The following is a 19,916-nucleotide window of genomic DNA, read 5'->3' on the forward strand; positions in this document are numbered from 1 at the left end:
CCTGCTAACTACTAGGCACATGTGCATGTTCAAAACCTCAATAATCAACACTACTAGGTATATAGTAAATGCATTGTTCGCTTTCATCTATCTGGATATCTATCTATCGCTAAACTAAAAAACAACTTACCGCGCATCTTGTTTATCGAGTAACGTACCTATACAATGATGAAGACTAATGGGGTTGACGAGGAGGCGGGTTGGTTTCTATTGCTGCTTCTTATTCCATTTGTCCTGTATGGTCACCACTTCCGGCATGCTGATCATCGAAGGCCAGTTAAGCCGAAATTTATCTTCGTCGCCATCGAGGCAACGGTGAATCCATATACGCCAAATAATATAAAAATATGCTAATAAAGCGGTTACGTTAGTCAGAGCAACGTCCATACAAAAATGCCAGGAATGTGTCCATTGAAAAGTCAGAATGTTGGGGGACAACACTTACCACCTATTCCGGTCACTAAATTTCAAGTGTCTGAGATCAGCAATCAACTCCGACGAATAAGAGAAAGCGAACGAGAAAGGAAAAGAAGAAAAACGTACTGAGATGCCACCAAGCGTGTCCTTCGAGTACTACCGCCCAGGGGAGCCCCAGTTCATGTCGCAACTCCCGGATTGCGCTACAGTACATATTGTCCAAGTTCCAGATGAGATAACCGCCTAGGAATACACTGAGGCCTATATGTACATTAACAGGACTGGTCTGCCAATCAGGCTTTCACCATAACCGGCGCTGGTGGCTTACCTGTCGCAACTATGACCCACATCTGCTTCACCATCTCATTGGCCGTCGGCAGCTTCGGAGTGCGACCTCCTTGTCGAGCATCCTCCCTCTTCCTCAGCGCTGGTCGAAGTTGTCGCTCCATGATCCATAAGTTGGAGAATACCACCAAAGCGGTGAGAACTGCGTAGGCATCTTGGTGGAACTGAGGATTTTTGGTCTTATAATATCTAGCCTAACGTCCTTTGTCAGTATCCAAGTCAACTAAGCAGAACAGAGAGAAAGGAGGTAGGAAACAAACCGTGATGAACCACGCAAGGCCGACAAGTGCGACGCCGAGGAGAGAAGAGAAACGGGTAGATCTACCATACGAAAAGGTAGCGAAACACATGAGACATGTTGTATAAATCATGGCAAGCTCATCGATGAGCTGCATGGGATCTACCGCCATGTTAGGGTACCATGGTCTTCGAAGAGTTGTAGAGTCTATGTATTAGGGAGGTTGGGCACAGCAATGATCCACCCGGTTAGGCTTACACTTAAGAGAGGCATGAAAGAGTGTAGAACCGAGGCCGACAATCATATACCCGGCGAAGGTGATGATGAATATAAGCGGGTGAGAATATTTGATGCAATTCCGGATGCCCCTATAGCCTAGCCACACGAAGAGCGCATTGGTCAAAGTCTACACGCAAAACGTCGCGCAAAACATATTAGTCTTTATATGTTCCTCATTTCTGAAGATCATCGTCACTAGGCATAAAGAGTAGTAGAGTAGGAAAGGGGGAAAGAAGGAAGAGGGAAAGATTTGTAGCTGATTTACATTGCAGACTTCGGCGCAGTAATAACTCATAACATAGTCCTAAGTTAAATATTTAGTTCTCATAAACCTAGCTGACGGTAAAAGGCATAAGTTTTCTCAACTTACCTCTTCACAAAAGTTCAAAGTGGACGTTTTCTCGCCCCAGAAACCATGCCGAGGTTCATGGTAGGGAAAGCTCAAGGATTCAAGGAGGCTTTTGATGGACATGGTCACCGCCTTACTCCTAAAGGTACTTCGAATATTGGTATAGATAGATGGGTAATTTCTAAATGAATGCAAAGGCGAATGAAGCTAAGCAGACAGACAATTCAGTGTTAATCAGAAGGAAGGGAAGAGTATAAGTGTAAATGTAAGTGTAAGTGTTGAAGGTTCATAAGCTGAACATTAAAGCTGTGCCATACAAATGTTTACTAAGCTACATAGTACTCTACCTACATAGTACCTTACTTTATACTATATACGTACATGCCTAGGTACGTAATAGTATGAATGCACCTACTTTGTGAGACACGGAACATTTTAATGTTGAAGCATCTGATGTGCATGTGAGTATAAGAGGTACCCGATACTTACATAGTAGGTACATAAATTACATATGATACATGTATTAGTGGGACTTGCTTGGATGGAAACTTCTTTACATTAGTTAATAGTAGACATAGTTAATTAACGTTGATGTCCATTCATATAACCAGTGCATACGTATCCACTGTACTATGTATCTGATACTATATCTGGTAGGGCTGTAGTTATGTACTGCGCACCGAGCCTGTTGCAACTATATATAGGTACCTATGTAGATAACAAGGATCAGTCCTAGTTACATAAGTCAATAAAGTCAATCTTCCAGCTTCGCGGGCGTATCAGATTCGTCATGCATGTTATTTTAGTAACTGACGACATCTGAACATCTGCTTTATACCTTCTCTTTCTCCCAACCAACTATCAACTACTACCTCAACTTACCATCGAGCGTATTAAGTGAACACTTCCTGCAACACTCTCAGGTAGTCGTATCCGTGCCAATTTATTCTACGGTTACACACCACACTGTTCTTTCTGTCCTTGGCACATAAATATCTACAAAGTAGACCTGTTTGAGAGACTACAAGTGCCACGATACCAAGCCGACCTGCAAACCGTTTAAGCCCCCCCTTTAAAACGACAACATAGAAAGAAGAAAATCTACATGCGAAGTTCATTCCAAACATTACTGGTAGTTGGGCGGTAGGACTGGTCTGGTTCTTATTTGCCTCATTGCTGTGACACGTCAGCAGCTGTTCAGCAAAGGAAGGAAAAAAGAGTCCTGTACGATGCGCCGACTTCATCTTCAGCACCGTGTAGCAAAATCACTTGCGTGCGATAGTATCGCCTACTGAAATTCCTCGCTTTCCCTTGTCCATCCAAAAGCCCGAGCCTGTAAACTTGAGATATGTCGGCCCCCCAGAAATCCTCACGATGGGGCTCATTTCTGTCCCAGGCAGTCGCAGGCGTTGAAGCACGTCTCGATAATATTCTCTCAGAAGAAGAGTCCTTGAAGCAAGCAGCTACCCAACGACCAGCGAGAACCCCAACGAGAACCCCATCGACGTCATCTACTACTGCATCCACCGTAGGTGCATCAGTCCGATCCACCACACCCTCCAGATCAAACAACGATAGGTTGCAGGAACGATTAGCTCGAGCCGTCGCGGCAAAAAACGCTGCGCAAAGGTCAGAATCATCCCCCGCCCGATCAAGTGTAGAAATAGGTCCCCGGCTTAGCTCTGATGTTTCTACCACATCTTCTGCGACAGAGCCACAATCAAGCGCCGAGGGAGTGTACATCTCGAAAAAAGGTGTGGCAGGAAGAGCATCTGCCCCTTCTGCTTCTAGCGATGGCGCTTTGGTGAGGCCATCAACTCCTACCGCCGATGAGGAGGCGCCTGTAAAAGATGTGGAAGTTATGAATGATGATACCAATATTTTGTTACGAGGTAGTCAAGAAGCTCGAGCCGAGGAAAATCCAAAGGCAACCGACGTGTCGTTTTCTACAGACATCTTGGGAATTGAAATCGCTTCATCATCTCTTCTATACGAACAGCGTATCACTGAACTCGAAAAGTCCCTTGAGACAAGCCATGCACAGCACCAGGAAGAACTTCACAGTCATGTTGAAAGGGTCGATGCCTTGCAGGCTAAGCTTCTGTATCTGGCACGCGAGGCGTCAGAGGCTGCAAGGAATGCCGCTAACGCCGCTCCGGCGGGCAGCCAAGAGAGAAAACTTGCTGAGAAAGACCAACAAGTTGCCCAGCTGATGGAAGAAGGGCAAAAGCTTGCAAGTACAGAGCAAAAGCATCGAAGTATTATCAAGAAATTGAGGGGTGAGCTTGCTGTGAACGAAAAGGAAATTAATAACCAGAAACTGGCGCGCCAGAAATTGGAGAATGAGCTTATCATCTTACGAAAGCGACTTGACGAGCAGGGTGACGTTGAGAAAGTAAATGCAGAATCGCAGAAGTTGATAAGCCAGCTTAGGAGAGACCTGGAAAAGGTGAGGGCTGAGATCACTTCGAAAGACAACACAATATTTGATCTCAAGAACCGACTCCGGGAAGAATCAGATCGAGCCAAATCCACGGCTGCCAAATTGAATGATCAACTGCGGGAAGCAGGCCAAGAACGCGTGAAGGAGCTAGAAGATGCAGTTGCAGCTCTGCAAGTAGAAAAGGGGTTACTAGCCGATCGCGCCAAATTACAGATAGCAGAATTACAGGAAAAGGCAGATAGGGCTGCGGAACGTTTTCACTCCATGGAGTTGGAGATGAAAGGAGAGATCCAGATACTTGAAAGCAAGTTGGAGACTCTCCGAGTCCGGGCAGAAGAAGCTTCTTCAGGCGCCGTGGGTGATACGCAAGCAAAGTTGCTTCGCCAGATAGAGACTCTTCAAACTCAGTATGCTATAGCGAGTGAGAATTGGCAAGGGATAGAAGCATCTCTAATAGCCAAGTCCGCGGCTTTAGAAAAGGAAAGAGACGAGGCGTTGCGTCGCGAATCGGAGATGAGGCGAAAAGCACGAGAGACGGTAAGCAATCAATCCTGCCGGAGAGAAATACGAGAAATATATATACCTATTGTACCTATATATGTGTATATACTGACATAAATATTATGACCAGGCTTCCCGAGCCAAGCGGCAAGAGGAAGAATTGGAAGAGACAAAGAGCCAGCTTCCCAGCGTTCAACGGGATTTATCCTCGTACCAATCACAGCTTGAGACTCTGCGTAAACGAGCCGAAGAGGCTGAGACATCTTTAGCCGAGGCGAGATCCGAGTTGGAGCGACAGCGGGCATCTTGGAAAGAAGAAAAAAGCGAGCGAGCAGAGCAAGAACGACGAAGCTGGTTGGAAGAAGTCCCAACCAATGCCTTCCGGATCACGAGCCGCCCCGAGTCTCCCCTATTGTCAGCGCCACAAAGAACGTTCAGTGGAGATTTCCTTGGATTGCAAAGCTACCCGACAAGGCTTCGAAAGACTTCTGCGCCTTCTAGCAATGGCGACCCGAGTCCGGCCGAACGACCGTCGTCGGGTAGACGGCCGTCAGCACAGCCTCCTATCCGGTCTCCCCTGTTTCCTGGGGCGTCAGCACAGGCAGGGACGCCACCATCCTTGTCCGGTGGCTTGGATATGCTAGCATCACCTACAACACATCCAGCCGATAGAGATGACGTGTTTGAGAACCTGGAGACTCCCGCTTCTCCACATAATATTTTGCAAGATATGATGTCGGTGTCAACAATGACAGCTGGGCCATCAGTGCAACTGGTTGAGAGAATGAGCGCTGTGATTCGCCGATTGGAGAGCGAGAAAGTGTCGGCCAAAGAGGAACTCGCTAGAATCTCAAGCCAGCGGGACGAGGCCCGCGGGGAGATCGTTGCATTAATGAAAGAGGCCGAGGCCGAAAAGGGGGCCAGGAAAAAGGTAGAGGAACTGGAGTTGGAGGTGGCGTCTATCAACGAAAGATACCAAACCACATTGGAGATGCTTGGGGAGAAAAGCGAACTGGTGGAGGAGCTGCGGGCGGACGTGGATGACGTGAAAACCATGTATAGAGACCTCGTTGAGAGAACGATAAAGTAGAGACAAGCCATTTGGCTTTAATTATTGCCTTACTCTACAACGTACTACGTACTACGTACCTATGATTTTGGTATAGGCAATACATGTGTAGTAGAAATACAAATAAATACTATGAGTACATAACTTGGTCTATGAAGAACCTAACCTAGGTATGTTGCTAGTAACGCGATCAATGGTAGGATCTAAAACTCATGGCTCCGTCCTATATCAGAGTTGAATCCCCTGTATCTCAGCTTCCCGTTCTATGTATTTACGAACCTCCTTATCAGGTGCTAAATCTAGGGCCAAACACCCATTTGAATCTCGCTTGTCCGTCTCTGCACCGTTCTTGAGTAGTGCTGTTGCGGCATTCCCTGGCAACCTCGTTAGCTGATTCAGGGAGGCAATCCATAATTATGCCTTCTAGTAGAGGGGATGAACGAACCGTGACCCTCAGCGACAGCGTGATGCAGGGCTGTGTAGCCAGCATTATCAGATGCATTGATGGGACTATGGTTCTTGAGTAGCATTTCTATCATAGGCACCGAACCTACGGCGGCAGCTCGGTGTAGTGCATACTGACCGCGCTTGTCTCTGACTCTTGCGGAAGCCGGCGGAGTCGAGTTGAAGAGTTTGCGGGCCACGTCGAGGTTTTTCTTGGAGGCGACGAAGTGAAGAGCTGTCTACGTTATAATAATCAGCACGCAACATTCGTTGTGTATTATTCCTTTAGCTTAGCGGCATACCTGTCCGTTGTTATCTATTGACGTTAGTCTTCTAGAGCGGCTATACAAGATGGGCAAAGGGGCGGGCCTCACTCTTTTGGTTTATATCGGCGCCCTTAGAAAGCAGCAGGTCTACGACAGCATCCCCATCTCTTACGCTCACGGCAATCATCAACGGGGTCCAGCCACTGCCATCCTATATATGATTAGATGGGTTAGAGGCAGAGCAGCATGATATGACATGACATGGCCTACCTCGACATCTGGATCAAAATCAGACTGCTGAGCCAGAAGCAAGACAATGGGATAGTTATTCGCAGATGCAGCCCAGTGTACGGCAAGGCGACCGTCGTCATCCTTGAGACGAGATAACTTTGGGTCTACCTGTCCAAGTGCTCAGCAATTAGGCGGAATACACCGGAGCTGGAGAATTTGACGGAGCTCACATTCAGTAAGGACTCGACAACGGACACTATTGTTCGATCAGTCTTGCTAAGGGATATTTAGAATATAAATCAAATCTAGATATATTGTACCTACCTCTGCCTTCTCGAGCAGCAGCATGTATGGCATATTTTGACTGATCAGTTGCCATGATCTTGGTTATCAGTTTTCAGACGTTCTACTTGTTTTTCACTACCTACGAATGCTACTGTTATATCAAAAAGATAGGTAGTGTCTTCTAGGTATTTTGGTAAAATTTGGATGAAAGTATTTGGTAGCCTGGTAGAGTCGGGAACGTTTGACTCTGGAGTTGAACATTGAATGCTGTGAATAGTGAATACACCGTATGTAGTAACCAGAAGTATTGCACCTACCTAGTATATGTATCTATTGGGGCTTGTATGTACATAGGCAGCTTAGTCCAATCTTATCTTATCTTTTCTTTTACATACACGCGCCAAACATCTTGCCGCCACGGTCATGATTCTCGATTTCTCGATTTCTCGATTTCTTGATTTCTTGCCTTTCATCTCTCTCTCATTCGCGCCATCTCACAATCCTTTCGCTTCATTTCTCAGCCCACCACAATTCAAGATACCCCATAATGGAGGTCGTCCAACCAGATCTCAGAAATCTTATGATAGAAAATGCTCGACGATCCAAAACGCTCTTTACAGACTCATCCGGCGGATCGGCGCGAAAGAAGCTCAAACTAACGACAGACACAAATGAACCATCGCAACGCGAAAAAGATGCACTATCCGTCCGCCTCCATGCTGAGTATCAACACGTCCGAGAGTTACCATCTGTCATATCTCAGAAGCAAGCCACTGCTATGAGCCTCAGGAAGAAGGGGAAAAGGCCAGCAGCGAATGAAGAAGAGCAAAAGACACAAAAGCTAATCGAAGGCATACCACAACCCCTTAGCAGCACCAATGTACCTCAACCAGGATCCAATGCCCTCGTCCAAATACGCAGACCACCACCAACTACCTCGTCATCATCCGATGCGAACTCGTCGACTGCCTTAAGCGTCGCCCGCGCTCAAGCGACACATCAAGTCAAGCCCGACTGGCATCCACCTTGGAAGCTCATGAGAGTAATCTCAGGCCATTTGGGCTGGGTTCGAAGTCTTGCGGTTGAGCCACATAACCAATGGTTTGCTAGTGGTGCCGGCGATCGAACTATCAAAATCTGGGACCTAGCTACCGGCAACCTCAGATTGACCCTGACCGGTCACATATCCACTGTCCGCGGCCTCGCTGTATCTCCCCGGCACCCTTATCTCTTCTCCTGCGGCGAAGACAAGATGGTCAAGTGCTGGGACTTGGAGACCAACAAGGTCATTAGGCATTACCACGGCCACCTAAGCGGTGTCTACACCTTGTCGCTTCATCCCACTCTTGATGTACTGGTCACGGGCGGGAGAGATGGCGTTGCTAGGGTGTGGGACATGCGCACCCGCAGCAACATCCACGTCTTATCCGGCCACAAGGGGACTGTCGCCGATGTCAAATGCCAAGAAGCTGACCCTCAAGTTATTACTGCCTCACTCGACTCGACGGTAAGGTTATGGGACTTGGCCGCCGGCAAGACCATGGGTGTCCTCACCCACCACAAAAAGGGCGTTCGCGCCCTCGCACTACACCCTTCCGAATTTACCTTTGCTACGGGGAGCACCAGCAGCATTAAGCAATGGAAGTGCCCAGAGGGTGCCTTCATGGGCAACTTCGAAGGGCACAATGCCATCATTAATTCTCTGGCTGTCAATGAGGACGTCCTGTTTTCTGGAGGAGATAATGGTTCTATGAGCTTCTGGGACTGGAAATCGGGACATCGATTCCAAGCTCTGGATTCTATTGCCCAGCCAGGATCCCTGGATGCCGAGGCCGGCATCATGAGCTCGACCTTTGACCGCACAGGTATGCGCCTTATTGTTGGCGAGGCGGACAAAACCATCAAAATATGGAAGCAAGATGATAAAGCCACGCCCGAAACACACCCACTAGAATGGAAGCCGACCTTGGGCAGACAGAAGCATTAGATGAGAAAGACGGTCATGTATACAGCGTGGTGCATCAGTTACTTAAAGGGGAGTATGGGGGTTAGTGGAGTTGATTATAAGTCACGACAACCTCTAGTTACGCACTAGGTCGGAAGGAGATAGGAACTACATAATATTAGAACGCTGTAAAGATAAATATCGTAAATTTCTCGGTTTGGTGTGGTTTACGCATATGTACACTAAAATGAGATACCCAGTGCCCTGATCTCAGGGTCATCCCTGAATGCAAGTTTGATCTCTTCGTCGCCCACGGCAAGTCTAATTTTACTTGGCCGCTCAGGTCGCTGGCCTTCCAGAATGATAATGCCAGCTCCAGTCAAGTCCACAGCTGCAGCACTGACTCCTGCTGGCCTGGCAAGCTTGGCTACCCTCCTCTGTGCGGCTGCATCCAACGTGGAATCTTTATCCTCCGTGCCCTTAAGCAAGTGAACCTGACGGCTTCCGGCATCCAATACAAGAGCCCGGTTCATCTCCCCGATTACATCACCGTAAGTGCTGTCAGGCAACCCCGTCCGTTCGTTCCTCACCAGAAGAGACGCGAGAACCAACTTGGACGCAAATGGAAGAGCACGCAAGTATTGCTGCAATGGACTGGTAGTCGCTTCATTAATAGCTCGCTTGATGGTTGCAATGGTGACCCTGCCTCGCGAAGGTTTGGCCGTCCTGTCTGCTTCGCCTAGCTTCGCCTTTGCTCTCTTGCTCGGGGTCGTTGGGTCAGGTTCCGACGCCTTGACGTCGGCCTCGGCCAACTCTACGGCCCGTCGACAAATATCAAGAGCGCGTCGTGCGTCGCCACTCACAGCAGCAACCTTGCGGCTCGCAAACTGGACGGCATCTGGCTCCACAATGTTCCCTGGCACGCCCTCGAGTCGCGATTGAATGATTTTCATGAGCTGTTCGTGGTTGTAGCCGGGGAAAGTGATGCGCGTCAACCCTAGGCGACTACTGATCTTGTTGCTGAGGGTTCTCTCGGGAAGGTCCATCGTGTTGGCTACTGCTAGCACAATAAGTCGCGAGTGTCGCAAACCAGGCCAGTTGAAGAAGTTATACATGACGCTCTGATTCTTGGTGACGAGTTGGTCGAGCTCGTCCATCAAGACGACACAGGGTACCCGACGAGGGCTAGGATTATTGAACTCACGCTCCAGTAGGTCCAACGCCTGGCTCGGGCTAACCCGTTGTCCTCTCAGTGCCTCCCAAAGCAGAGCATACGACTGGTGTGGATCGGTGATTTTCATGCCGTTGATTTCAACAAATATAAAGTCGTCTAGCTCATCGGACCGCACCGCCTCGTCTAGTTTGGATACTACCTCCCGCACCGTCGCAGTTTTCCCGGTTCCCGGTGTACCGGATATGTAGATACATGCACCAGACCCGTCAGTGATGGCGGCCTCAAGATGTGAGTAGACTAATGCAAATTCGGATTCTCTGCAAGGCAGGCTGGTTGGTACCGAAGCCACATGCAGTTGAGCCCTGGCGATCTGAAAGGGGGAAGACTGATGATAGGTGGGAGAAATAGTGCGTGTAGCAAGCGGCGTGAACTCCAACGCCCTTTTCACTACAACTCTAGTATCATAGGTCAGTTTGTCTTGTGGTTATGTCGTGAGTTTGTTGCAATATGAACCTACCGGCGATTAGAAGGCGTTACAACCCGTGTTGTTTTCTGTTTCTTTCTTGGCGTGACTAGAATTCGAGATCGAGCAGCATCATCAGAGGGATAATCCTCATCTAGTTCTTGTCCTTGCGGAGCAGCAACGTAGTCGGCTTCGGTAATCGGCATATCTTGATTACGTCGTTTTCTTGTCGACCGCGTACCGCTTCGCACCAATTCTACCAAATCATCTATATCGCCTTCTCTACCGTGGTAGACATCTTCCCAAACGAATTCGGGAGTATACGTCGAAGTTCTCGAGTTACATCCTCTTCTACAGACAAAGGTCTTATTGTAGCCTGGTGAGGTACGGGGGACCTTGCCTGTTGGGAACTGTTGGAGAAACTTCTGGTGGGATAGAATGGTGGCTTTTCCATTGATAGAAGCTAGTGGATTGACATCAGAAGAAGGGGTGATGTATAGTTCGTTCTAGGCTCAGGAGAATCAGCATGACGAATAAGTTAGCTAGGGGGTTTGATCACGTGAGATGTATATTGAAGAACGAACCGGTAAGAAGTCAGTCCTTTTTCGGTCACTATTCCTGATCTCCTTCTCGGTAGAGAACCAGAGGAAATTGGCAGCTTTATCCCCGTCTTCGTCAGCTTCGCGGAATTCGGCAACAATGCCAACCCATGCCTCATTAGAACCTTCAGCTTTTAACAGAACACAGTCGCCGACATAGCATTCGAAGCTCCCCATACGAGCACCAACAATGTTATGCTGGGCACTCCTTTTTCTCTTACTTGCCGAAGCAGAGGGCTGATTTTGGCGGTAAATCCACTCCCAGGGATGGTCATCAATACCCAGTTCATCATCCGAGTCATCTCTAGCGACCCCGGGAGCGGCAGTCGAACGGTGTCGAGCCATCTAAAATTGCTAAGGTGAGAGAAGTACCAATTGCCAATCAATTCTCAAAGTTTACAGAAAATATTTCTGTAAATCTGTTGATCTCAAGTAGGTAGGTACTCAGATTGAATACATAGTACTACATACATAGTATTATGTACGTAGGATTACATAGTATGTACATAGTGTAGCATGTATTTAAGGGGAGACCCTTGCTTAGAGTTAGTTCATGACGCGAATTGAACTTGACGTTAAGTTCCCACTTGCTCGCGAACTCACGTGTCAGGAACTCCACAGATTTCAAAGCTATTTGTTTCATTATTGGCTCACGTGATACCTATTCTACTTTAGGAAGGTGCACGTGACTAGCTTAACCTTATTTTGGTATTAATGTGCTCACAACTATGTAAAATCCATGTACCTGCCTATGCTCAGCTTCATATAAAATGTCTAAAAACATACATTATATGTACTTGGACATGTTAATGTTCGTAAAATATAAAGGTAGGCACAATGGTTATAACATTGAAGTCATGAACCTAGCTGACGCCTACCCAGTATATATTTTATTTCACACATGCGTACATAGTGGTTATATGTGTGTAGTATTGTAGTACCTAGTACCATGTACTATGTATGTAATCATGCTGCTTCCATCCATCCAAGGTAAGTACTGTTGACTGTGTTTGTGTAGAGCCCATCATTGCTATCACAAATAAAGCAACTACATGCTGTGAGATGCCTCGCTCAGATACCTCATTCAGATACCTAGGTACAAAGTTCAATTTCAAATGTTGTCAGTTACTACATGTACGAACATTGAGGCACTACTACAGACGGGGCAGTATAGTTGCTTGATAGTAGGTGCACCAGAATCGACTTCGAAAGTTGAGACCCTGATACCTAAGGAGCCAGGTCAACAGATCAACGTACCTGAAATATAAGGTAAACCGATTCACCCAATCCTCGTACCTGATTCCTAATTCCTGATTCCTGATGCCTGGCGGAGAAAAAAAATATATAAACAGAAATCACCAACCAAAACATTCCTCCATCTACCGTCTTCCTCTCATTCACCTACCATCAGTTTCCCTTACTCATACACGCTCCGTTAATCGCTATCCAGAATCAATACATTCTGTTACAAAGAAGATAACAGTTACAATCGACAATGGAGTCATTGATAGACATGTAAGTTTCATTCTAATCTTGAATGATAAAATCAAACCGCATCTAATGCCATTTTTAGTGACACGTCACCTACGCGACCCGCGACCCGCGGTAACAATGGCTCTGCTATTGCCGCACCATCGGTCGACCTCCTTCTTGAAGGCTCGATTCAGGACGAAGCCAGGCTTGGATCTTGCCCTGTCCTAGATGCCGATGCCTATGATCCACGTGGCCCACCAGCCTCTCCTAGAGAAGGCACCAATATTCAGGGCCAAGATAGCCCTAGTATGTCGTCTGTCATGTCAACCTCTACTACCACAATCGACAATGATAGCAATGCCTCGCCGATGGACACACATGCTCCTGTTCCTATTTTTGGAATGAGTATCGAGGCTACTACCTCCCTCAATGCCCTAACCCTTCCGGATTGCTATACCAATGACCTAGTAGGAAGAGCAACTCATATCGGTATCGAGGATACCCACTATGGTCAGCTAATTGAAGTACGTACTTGTAGCCACAAAAAGTCATATTCAAGTTTTATCAACTAATATTAAATCTTTCTACAGGCCAACTTCGTCCTTTCACATCCCCCAGGCGTCGAGCCAGCTGTGCTTGGGGCGGTGCATGAAGGGTTAGTTCGAATAGCAGAGGAGCACCACATTGAGCTCCAATGCATACCCCGGGGCTCCTACTTGAAGCTTATCGCCCCTAGGAAGAACATGGTGGAGCTTGTTGGTGCGGCCCAAGATCTGGCCGACAGCTTGACCATGAAAATGCCGAGCAACGTCAACGGTATTTTTCTAGAACCGCCAACTCGAGTCAACAGTGGTTCCCAAGTCATTCTGCATGACAATCCTTTGGGCGGTGGTAAACGCCCAAAGCTAGAGCTAGGACAAGAGACCGCCGTTGGTCTAGAAGTCCCAGTTGATCCCCAAAACTACTTGGGACGTCTGCGGTTTGCCCTTTACACTGGGCTCAAGAAGGCTGGTGGTGTTCCTGGGTCACTCGCATTAAAGGTCAATCTAGGCCAGTTTATCTTGCAATCGTACCCTCGAAGCAAGCTCGCCTACGAGTACCACGACTTCCAGAACCTGATGAAGAATCCCCGTGTTTCTGGATTATTGCAGACTGAGTGAGTAGCCATATATCTAAAGTCATCAATGATAATGCCACAGAGCTAACATATTCGAGTAGGATTGGGCACAAGTCCCAGGCCACGGAGGTCCTAGACTTCGTTAGACGTGGGGGCAACGGTCTTCTACAGCCTATTCGAGGTCAGATAACCTCGCCGGCGGATGTCTTGCCTGAATATGCATTCGAGATACACTCCAATCGTATCATATTCACCGCCCCAATCAAGATGAAGGGCATCGAGGGTGCAAGAGGCGCACAGCCGAAGGAATACAGCCTCTATCAGGTTACAGCCTGTAGAGGGGACGATTCCTTCCCCGAGCTTGACGTCAAGAGCCTGGGCCTTGGCAAGTGAGTTTACAATTGAACAATGTGTTAAAAGGTCGCACTATCTAACCATGTTAACAGGAACCTAGACTGGGGCTTGGTGGCTGTCACCGAGGAGAAAGGCGCAAAGGCGTTTCCCGAAGTTGTCAAGTACTTAAGATCAGCTAAGATTGAGTTGATTGACTGGGACGAGCCACACGATCCCTCCGTCTACCCTAACGTGGCACTCCCGTTCAACGAGACAGCGAAGAAGTTCAAGAATATCGCTGTGAAGACCATATACCGCTTCAGATGGAAATCGACCTCATACATTGTCCAGATCGCCATCAACCACCGATGGGACAGCGTTGCTACCATGCAGCAGCTGCCAACCGTTGATCTGGGGATCAGTGTCACTGCAGACAATTGGAATTCGGTAGATGGTGATGCCGGAAACAATTGGGGGAATGAGCTGGAGTTTCTACTCGATGGCCACGAGGGTGGCGGCGCCGAACGGGCCAATAGCTTCATACAGACGATCGGAGAGATTCGCGACTGTTTTGATGCCTTCTTTTAGATCGACTGGCCGCTTTTAAGCCCGTGTAATTTGTATTTTGGAGCAAGATGACGGTGGTCATGAGAAAAGGAAGAAGGGAAATGACGAGGAAGCTGTATGATAACAACTGTTCTACTTTTATTGGTAGCTTAATGCTTAGGCTTTACTTGAGTTTTCGATCTTAGCATGATTCAAAAAACTGTTTAAGACTAACTCACCGTTCGCCTTTTACGACGATGGTGTCTACTGAGTTCCGGTAACCATCTTTTGCCTCAGAACTAATAGTACGATCAGGTCAGCTACTTATCAGGGGAATGGGTGTGACTAGCAAATGATAGGTAAATAATACCTTCCTCGACAACGCGGACGTTGTTCGTTTTACCTTGGACGATTGATTCCAGGTCCTTGATACTTGCCCCCACCTCGCCCACCTTGTTCTCGTAGAATTCTGCTGCTGACTTGGTCTCCTACGCATTTAGATTAGCATCTGCTGTAGTATATATATGTCTTCTACATAGACTGTCGTGGTCACCTTTTCAACGTAAAATCCGGTGCCGATATCTACGACGACGTGAGATGGGTCCGAGAGTGTACCGCGCACGTAGAGGGAATTGGTAAGGGGAACAAGAATCGGGTTGTTCTCTATTTTCTCTTAGCTCATCGGTTCGTCTTCTATAACATATAAAGTCTGAGAGAATGAGAATAAGGGAAAACGCACCCCGAAGAGCAGGTGACTTGTTTTTGTCCTGAACACAGCGTAGGCATTCTCGAAATTTAGACTGGGCGGCATGCAATTGGGCAAAGGAGGAGGTTAGATGCTCCAGTTCCTCATCGAGTTGCTTCTTGACTTGGCTAAGTTGTTGGGCACTGAGGCTGTCAAGGTTGACTGTCGCGCCAGAGGAAGAAGCAATTAGTTAAGAGTACCATGATATCAAATAAGATTTTAAACAGGAGAGAGAGACATACTACTTTCACTGTTACTACTCGCCATTTCAAAGGACCGAAGACCGAGAACTCAAATGTACTGAGATAAAATAAAGGAGTGTAAAGAGGTGTGAAAATGCAACATGAACTTGTGGTATGTATGTAGTTGGTGGTATGTATGTACATTGGAGACATTCGAGATATTGAAGTCTGAAGTTACAAGCGAACTATGTACGTCAATTGCATACGCATACATATAGATGCATTTAATAGGTACTACGCACAGAAGGTACCTAGTTAGTAGGTTAAGGGTAGTACGTACTTTTCCTTTGGTGGGGTGGAAGAGGGAAGGAGGGGGAGGGGCAGGGGCTAGGAGGGGCAAGTCAGAAATCAATAACTGCTACCATGTATCATCAGTGTGTTAAACAGTCAAAAAAGTTTATGACTCAAGCTGTCTACCTATTACCCTAACTATCCTAGATAACCATTGCGAACAGATTGATTTACCTTTTTTTTTTTTTATAAAAAAAAAGAAAGAGAAATCACAGAAAGACATAGACTCAGCATTCCCAAGATTTGAAATTTACTAAAAATACTGCATGACTGGACACACGCGAAAATTCTTGATTTAAGAAATGGCGTCTTCGACGGTGAGTCCCTCTTCGGGGGATCTCACCACCCATATTCTTCAATCCCTCGACAATTCCTCTCCGCTCCTATCCACTGAAGCACTCCCTACCGCGGGCTTCGCCGAGGTGAAAGCGGCCCTAGATCGATTGGCTTCCCGTGACATGGTCAGTTACGAGACCATAGAACGAGAGGAGGCCATATTAGAACCCGAGGGCGAGCTAATCGCGGCCAATGGCAGTCATGAGGCACGCGTGTTTGAAGCTCTGCGCTCTGCAGTCGATGGCCTCACCGTGCAAGATCTAGAAAAAGCCATTGGTGACAAGAACATCGTTAAGATTGGACAAGGCAAAGCATTCAAGGAGAAATGGATATCAAAAACCAAGGGTGCGCACCCCTTGCTCTTCTTCTCGTTCACAGTAGGAGAATCTCTGACCAGCATCTTCTTTTTGCAGACGGTAAATTCAAGGCCACGGCAGAGTCGATACAGGATATCACCAAAGAGCAGATGCAAACTATAAAGGCGACACGGACATACCCCGATGTCAAGCTGCTAGCCGATTTGAGGAAGCGCAAGCTTATCAGGATGCAGAAGATCATCAGCTTCAGAATCCATAAAGGCCCCAAGTTCGCCCTCAAAATTCCCGAAGAGGCTACTGACCTGACTGCCGACATGATCACAACGGGCTCGTGGAAGACGGCCACCTTCAAGCCCTACAACTTCAAAGCTTCTGGCGCTGATCAACGGTCAGGTGCCTTGCATCCACTCAACAAGGTCCGCGCCGAGTTCAGACAGATTTTCTTCGAGATGGGCTTCGAAGAGATGCCAACTGATAGGTAGGTTTCCAGCAGATCACTTACATATTACCACGACTACGAGACTGTTCAGTCCCTTACTCTACCTAGAAGCTGCCTGGAATTTCACTGACGTGTACCCGTTCATAACAGATTTGTCGAATCTGGTTTCTGGAACTTCGATGCCCTGTTCGTACCGCAACAACACCCGGCCCGTGATTTACAAGACACCGTACGCGATGCTCACCTCCTTTACCACCCCTCAACACAACGAAATACGAAACTAACTTGGGAGCTAAATATTTCTGGATATAGTTCTATATTTCCGATCCCCAGGCCGCTGACAAGCCACGAGCAACATCACCCGAAGATGAGAAGGATTATGATGCTTATTGGGAGAACGTGAAGGCAGTCCATCAAGTGCGTATCATATAAACGTAGCCCTTCGATCAAAGCACACCACCGTAGTCCATGAGTTTATGTCCTGGAACGCTGTAGTACAACGCTACAACTTGATCAAACATGTATATATGCTAATTATGTGGTTGGGGATAGGATGGTAAATATGGGTCGATTGGGTACCGGTATCCATGGTCTGGAGACGAGTCATTACGGCTTGTCCTACGTACTCACACAACAGCCATCAGCGCGAACATGCTCCATAAGTTGGCAGCTAATAGAGGCCCCGACGGAGTGCCACCACCTGCGCGGTACTTCTCCATCGATAGGGTGTTTCGAAACGAGAGTGTTGATGCAACTCATCTGGCAGAATTCCATCAGGTTGAAGGTGTCATTGCTGACACCAACCTGACTCTTGGGGGCCTTATGGAAGTAAGTATAGATCATCTCCAGCCTGATGGTTACGCCATGCGTGATGGGTCACTGACAGCGCGTTAGTTCATGGATATTTTCTTTGGCAAGATGGGCATAACAGACCTCAAATATAAGCCTGCTTACAACCCCTGTGAGTATTGCTCTGCACAAACCGCTGCAGGGATGCTGACTTTACTAGACACTGAACCGAGCATGGAGATCTTCTCGTATCGTACGTTATTACCCATATCCTAACTTACAGGTGCTGCTCAAGTACTGTATACATAGTCCACTCCAATGATGAATCATATCAACGATTAAACAACAGTCCTTCATTCATTTTAGGCCTTTTCTAACTAGGTGCTGCAGACAAGGGCCTCGGTAAGCTTATTGAGATAGGGAATAGCGGAATGTTCCGGCCTGAGATGCTCGAGTCCATGGGTTTCCCGTACGTGCTACCCCTCAAACACATTTTGTGACGGAGCCACAATGCAGACATATGCGTACTAACAATTATTACAGGAAGGAAATGCGTGTATATGGATGGGGTCTGTCGTTGGAAAGACCGACGATGATTAAGTACGGTATTTCGAATATTCGGGAACTATTAGGACATAAGGTGGATTTGAACTTCGTGGAAAGTAGCCCTGCTGTACGATTAGACAAAGACTAAAGAGAAATGAATTAAAAATTTATCTCAGTGAACTTAAACCACAAATTTCATGTTCATGTATTTGTAAGGCCCTAAGACCTCACAAGGCCTTTGGCCCTTATGGGCCTCATGAACCCTAATGTCTCAAATGTTATGTGATCTCCTTTTATAAGATATGGGATTGCCAAGCGTTGGTAAATGGGAATAGCTTCTCTTTTACTTTTTAATAAGCTCATTTATCATATGCCCTTATATACGCTTAAAGCGTTTCTTTTTTTAAATTAACTTAGCTTAATTTAATTATATAATTAAATCTTTAAAATCTTAAAATTTCAATTAACTTTAAAAATATAAACTTTTTTAATTTATTATTATAATATTATATTAAAAGGTTTTATAAGTATTAAAAAATTTTAAATATAAGTAAAATACTTATAATATATCTTTTTTAAGGCTATAAACATATAATAAATAAAAGGATAACATATATAAAATAATAAATAATAATTAAAATAAATTTTAAACCTTATATAAAAGTGGGACCAGGTAAAGTTAATATATTAATAAAAGTGTATTTAATTTAAAGCTTAAAAAGTAAAAAAAAAGTTATTTTTATTTATTAACGCCTGGTAATTTTATATCTTAAAAAAGGGGATTACGTGACATTTAAAATATTAAAGCTTATAAAGCCTACGAGGCTTAAAAAGCCTTATAAAGTTTTAAGGTTTTACACTTTATTATAATTAATATACTATTATTATTATTTTATTTATACCTTATTTACCTTTATAATAACACCTTTTTTTATTAAATAAAAAATTTAAATAAAACGATAATATTTTCGACTTTAAATTTTATTTAATATAAAATTACCACGATATTAATAATCGATAAATAATAACTTTTATTAAACGCTTAAAATAAGTTAACTTATAAGTTTAAATTTAATTAAATTAACTTTATAATTATTAATTAAAAATGTAAATTTCTTATAAAAATTTATAATTAAAATATAATAAAAAGTTAAAAATTAATAAAAAAAACATGAAAAAAAGATATAAAAATTAAAAAATCGCTATTTTTATAAATAAAACGTTATAAATAAAAACTTTAAAAATTTTTTAAAAAAATTATTAATTAAGTTTAAAAATAAGTATTAAAACATAGCCATGAACGTGGATAGCCACCATAGTTACTATTATATAAGCATTTTTATAATTGTTATTATTATAATATATTAAACCTTATCGGTGTATATAAAGTTAGCTTAAAACGTTAAAAGCTTAACTTTTTTCTTTTTTTTTATATTTTCATTAATTAATTAATTAACCTTTTAAGTCTTATTAATAAGTGTTAGTTTTAATATAAGTATTATAAGATTAAATTAAAAAAGCTTTATATTAAAAAAGTTAATTAAGATTTAAAGATTTTAATTATTTACTTATATATTTAATTATTTTTAATGGAAAAAGCGTTTAAGGGTATATAATAAGTGGTTTTATTATTATCTTTACGCCTTTTTTTTTTTTTATATATATGTTTATAATTAAAAATTATTACGATTTAA

At 45.0% G+C, this 19,916-nt stretch overlaps 9 protein-coding genes across 9 annotated transcripts; 4 read left to right on the forward strand and 5 right to left on the reverse strand.

Moving 5' to 3' along the window:
• Window positions 1-53: 53 nt before the first annotated feature.
• Window positions 54-1,998, reverse strand: GGS25DRAFT_497043 (putative alkaline phytoceramidase). Its single transcript, XM_049261588.1, has 8 exons — window positions 1,650-1,998; window positions 1,545-1,583; window positions 1,259-1,406; window positions 1,023-1,162; window positions 746-956; window positions 544-678; window positions 446-460; window positions 54-350 (listed from the first exon to the last, which is right to left on the reverse strand). The coding sequence occupies exons 1-8, from the start codon at window positions 1,749-1,751 to the stop codon at window positions 208-210; spliced, it is 933 nt and encodes a 310-aa protein (XP_049116082.1). The 5' UTR covers window positions 1,752-1,998; the 3' UTR covers window positions 54-207.
• Window positions 1,999-2,380: 382 nt separating this feature from the next.
• On the forward strand, window positions 2,381-4,861 carry GGS25DRAFT_346550 (uncharacterized protein). The gene has a single exon (XM_049258002.1). The coding sequence runs from the start codon at window positions 2,977-2,979 to the stop codon at window positions 4,687-4,689; it is 1,713 nt and encodes a 570-aa protein (XP_049116083.1). The 5' UTR covers window positions 2,381-2,976; the 3' UTR covers window positions 4,690-4,861.
• On the reverse strand, window positions 4,862-5,932 carry GGS25DRAFT_346625 (uncharacterized protein). Its single transcript, XM_049258004.1, has one exon. It carries the CDS (start codon window positions 5,671-5,673, stop codon window positions 5,035-5,037), a length of 639 nt encoding a protein of 212 aa, XP_049116084.1. The 5' UTR covers window positions 5,674-5,932; the 3' UTR covers window positions 4,862-5,034.
• Window positions 5,772-7,142, reverse strand: GGS25DRAFT_346583 (ankyrin repeat-containing domain protein). The gene is made up of 6 exons (XM_049258003.1): window positions 6,907-7,142; window positions 6,813-6,838; window positions 6,460-6,562; window positions 6,388-6,401; window positions 6,225-6,324; window positions 5,772-6,015 (listed from the first exon to the last, which is right to left on the reverse strand). The coding sequence occupies exons 1-6, from the start codon at window positions 6,959-6,961 to the stop codon at window positions 5,870-5,872; spliced, it is 444 nt and encodes a 147-aa protein (XP_049116085.1). The 5' UTR covers window positions 6,962-7,142; the 3' UTR covers window positions 5,772-5,869.
• Window positions 7,143-7,272: 130 nt separating this feature from the next.
• GGS25DRAFT_497051 (WD40 repeat-like protein) lies at window positions 7,273-9,012 on the forward strand. Its single transcript, XM_049261589.1, has one exon. The coding sequence runs from the start codon at window positions 7,415-7,417 to the stop codon at window positions 8,852-8,854; it is 1,440 nt and encodes a 479-aa protein (XP_049116086.1). The 5' UTR covers window positions 7,273-7,414; the 3' UTR covers window positions 8,855-9,012.
• On the reverse strand, window positions 9,013-11,623 carry GGS25DRAFT_497052 (P-loop containing nucleoside triphosphate hydrolase protein). Its single transcript, XM_049261590.1, has 3 exons — window positions 11,034-11,623; window positions 10,504-10,955; window positions 9,013-10,441 (listed from the first exon to the last, which is right to left on the reverse strand). The coding sequence occupies exons 1-3, from the start codon at window positions 11,391-11,393 to the stop codon at window positions 9,055-9,057; spliced, it is 2,199 nt and encodes a 732-aa protein (XP_049116087.1). The 5' UTR covers window positions 11,394-11,623; the 3' UTR covers window positions 9,013-9,054.
• Window positions 11,624-12,543: 920 nt separating this feature from the next.
• On the forward strand, window positions 12,544-14,559 carry GGS25DRAFT_523209 (uncharacterized protein; the record flags this gene model as incomplete). Its single annotated transcript, XM_049264381.1, has 5 exons — window positions 12,544-12,563; window positions 12,622-13,045; window positions 13,112-13,677; window positions 13,740-14,027; window positions 14,085-14,559. The coding sequence occupies 5 exons, from the start codon at window positions 12,544-12,546 to the stop codon at window positions 14,557-14,559; spliced, it is 1,773 nt and encodes a 590-aa protein (XP_049116088.1).
• Window positions 14,560-14,781: 222 nt separating this feature from the next.
• GGS25DRAFT_523210 (Prefoldin alpha subunit) lies at window positions 14,782-15,529 on the reverse strand (the record flags this gene model as incomplete). Its single annotated transcript, XM_049264382.1, has 5 exons — window positions 14,782-14,816; window positions 14,888-15,005; window positions 15,071-15,180; window positions 15,257-15,424; window positions 15,505-15,529. 5 exons carry the CDS (start codon window positions 15,527-15,529, stop codon window positions 14,782-14,784), a joined length of 456 nt encoding a protein of 151 aa, XP_049116089.1.
• Window positions 15,530-15,862: 333 nt separating this feature from the next.
• On the forward strand, window positions 15,863-18,617 carry GGS25DRAFT_497088 (tRNA synthetases class II core domain (F)-domain-containing protein). Its single transcript, XM_049261591.1, has 9 exons — window positions 15,863-16,476; window positions 16,545-16,926; window positions 17,038-17,116; window positions 17,200-17,304; window positions 17,440-17,715; window positions 17,782-17,848; window positions 17,897-17,929; window positions 18,067-18,145; window positions 18,220-18,617. The coding sequence occupies exons 1-9, from the start codon at window positions 16,098-16,100 to the stop codon at window positions 18,368-18,370; spliced, it is 1,551 nt and encodes a 516-aa protein (XP_049116090.1). The 5' UTR covers window positions 15,863-16,097; the 3' UTR covers window positions 18,371-18,617.
• The last annotated feature ends 1,299 nt before the right edge of the window (window positions 18,618-19,916 follow it).

This window comes from Hypoxylon fragiforme, assembly GCF_022984875.1.
Source record: "Hypoxylon fragiforme strain CBS 206.31 chromosome Unknown GGS25scaffold_6, whole genome shotgun sequence".
Classification (NCBI taxonomy): domain Eukaryota; kingdom Fungi; phylum Ascomycota; class Sordariomycetes; order Xylariales; family Hypoxylaceae; genus Hypoxylon; species Hypoxylon fragiforme.

Coding starts and splice junctions, on each gene's coding strand:
- GGS25DRAFT_497043 (XM_049261588.1), bottom strand. CDS start 1,751: ATGTCCATCAAAAGCCTCCTTGAATCCTTGAGCTTTCCCTACCATGAA. Junction 957..1,022: donor GCCTTGCGTGGTTCATCACG/GTTTGTTTCCTA, acceptor AAAGGACGTTAG/GCTAGATATTATAAGACCAA. Junction 679..745: donor GTGGGTCATAGTTGCGACAG/GTAAGCCACCAG, acceptor ATGTACATATAG/GCCTCAGTGTATTCCTAGGC.
- GGS25DRAFT_346550 (XM_049258002.1), top strand. CDS start 2,977: ATGTCGGCCCCCCAGAAATCCTCACGATGGGGCTCATTTCTGTCCCAG.
- GGS25DRAFT_346625 (XM_049258004.1), bottom strand. CDS start 5,673: ATGGCTTGTCTCTACTTTATCGTTCTCTCAACGAGGTCTCTATACATG.
- GGS25DRAFT_346583 (XM_049258003.1), bottom strand. CDS start 6,961: ATGGCAACTGATCAGTCAAAATATGCCATACATGCTGCTGCTCGAGAA. Junction 6,839..6,906: donor TGCTGCTCGAGAAGGCAGAG/GTAGGTACAATA, acceptor ATCGAACAATAG/TGTCCGTTGTCGAGTCCTTA. Junction 6,563..6,812: donor TTGTCGAGTCCTTACTGAAT/GTGAGCTCCGTC, acceptor AATCATATATAG/GATGGCAGTGGCTGGACCCC.
- GGS25DRAFT_497051 (XM_049261589.1), top strand. CDS start 7,415: ATGGAGGTCGTCCAACCAGATCTCAGAAATCTTATGATAGAAAATGCT.
- GGS25DRAFT_497052 (XM_049261590.1), bottom strand. CDS start 11,393: ATGGCTCGACACCGTTCGACTGCCGCTCCCGGGGTCGCTAGAGATGAC. Junction 10,956..11,033: donor AAAGGACTGACTTCTTACCG/GTTCGTTCTTCA, acceptor TCCTGAGCCTAG/AACGAACTATACATCACCCC. Junction 10,442..10,503: donor GTAACGCCTTCTAATCGCCG/GTAGGTTCATAT, acceptor CTATGATACTAG/AGTTGTAGTGAAAAGGGCGT.
- GGS25DRAFT_497088 (XM_049261591.1), top strand. CDS start 16,098: ATGGCGTCTTCGACGGTGAGTCCCTCTTCGGGGGATCTCACCACCCAT. Junction 17,305..17,439: donor ACGTGAAGGCAGTCCATCAA/GTGCGTATCATA, acceptor GGTTGGGGATAG/GATGGTAAATATGGGTCGAT. Junction 17,849..17,896: donor TAAGCCTGCTTACAACCCCT/GTGAGTATTGCT, acceptor TGACTTTACTAG/ACACTGAACCGAGCATGGAG.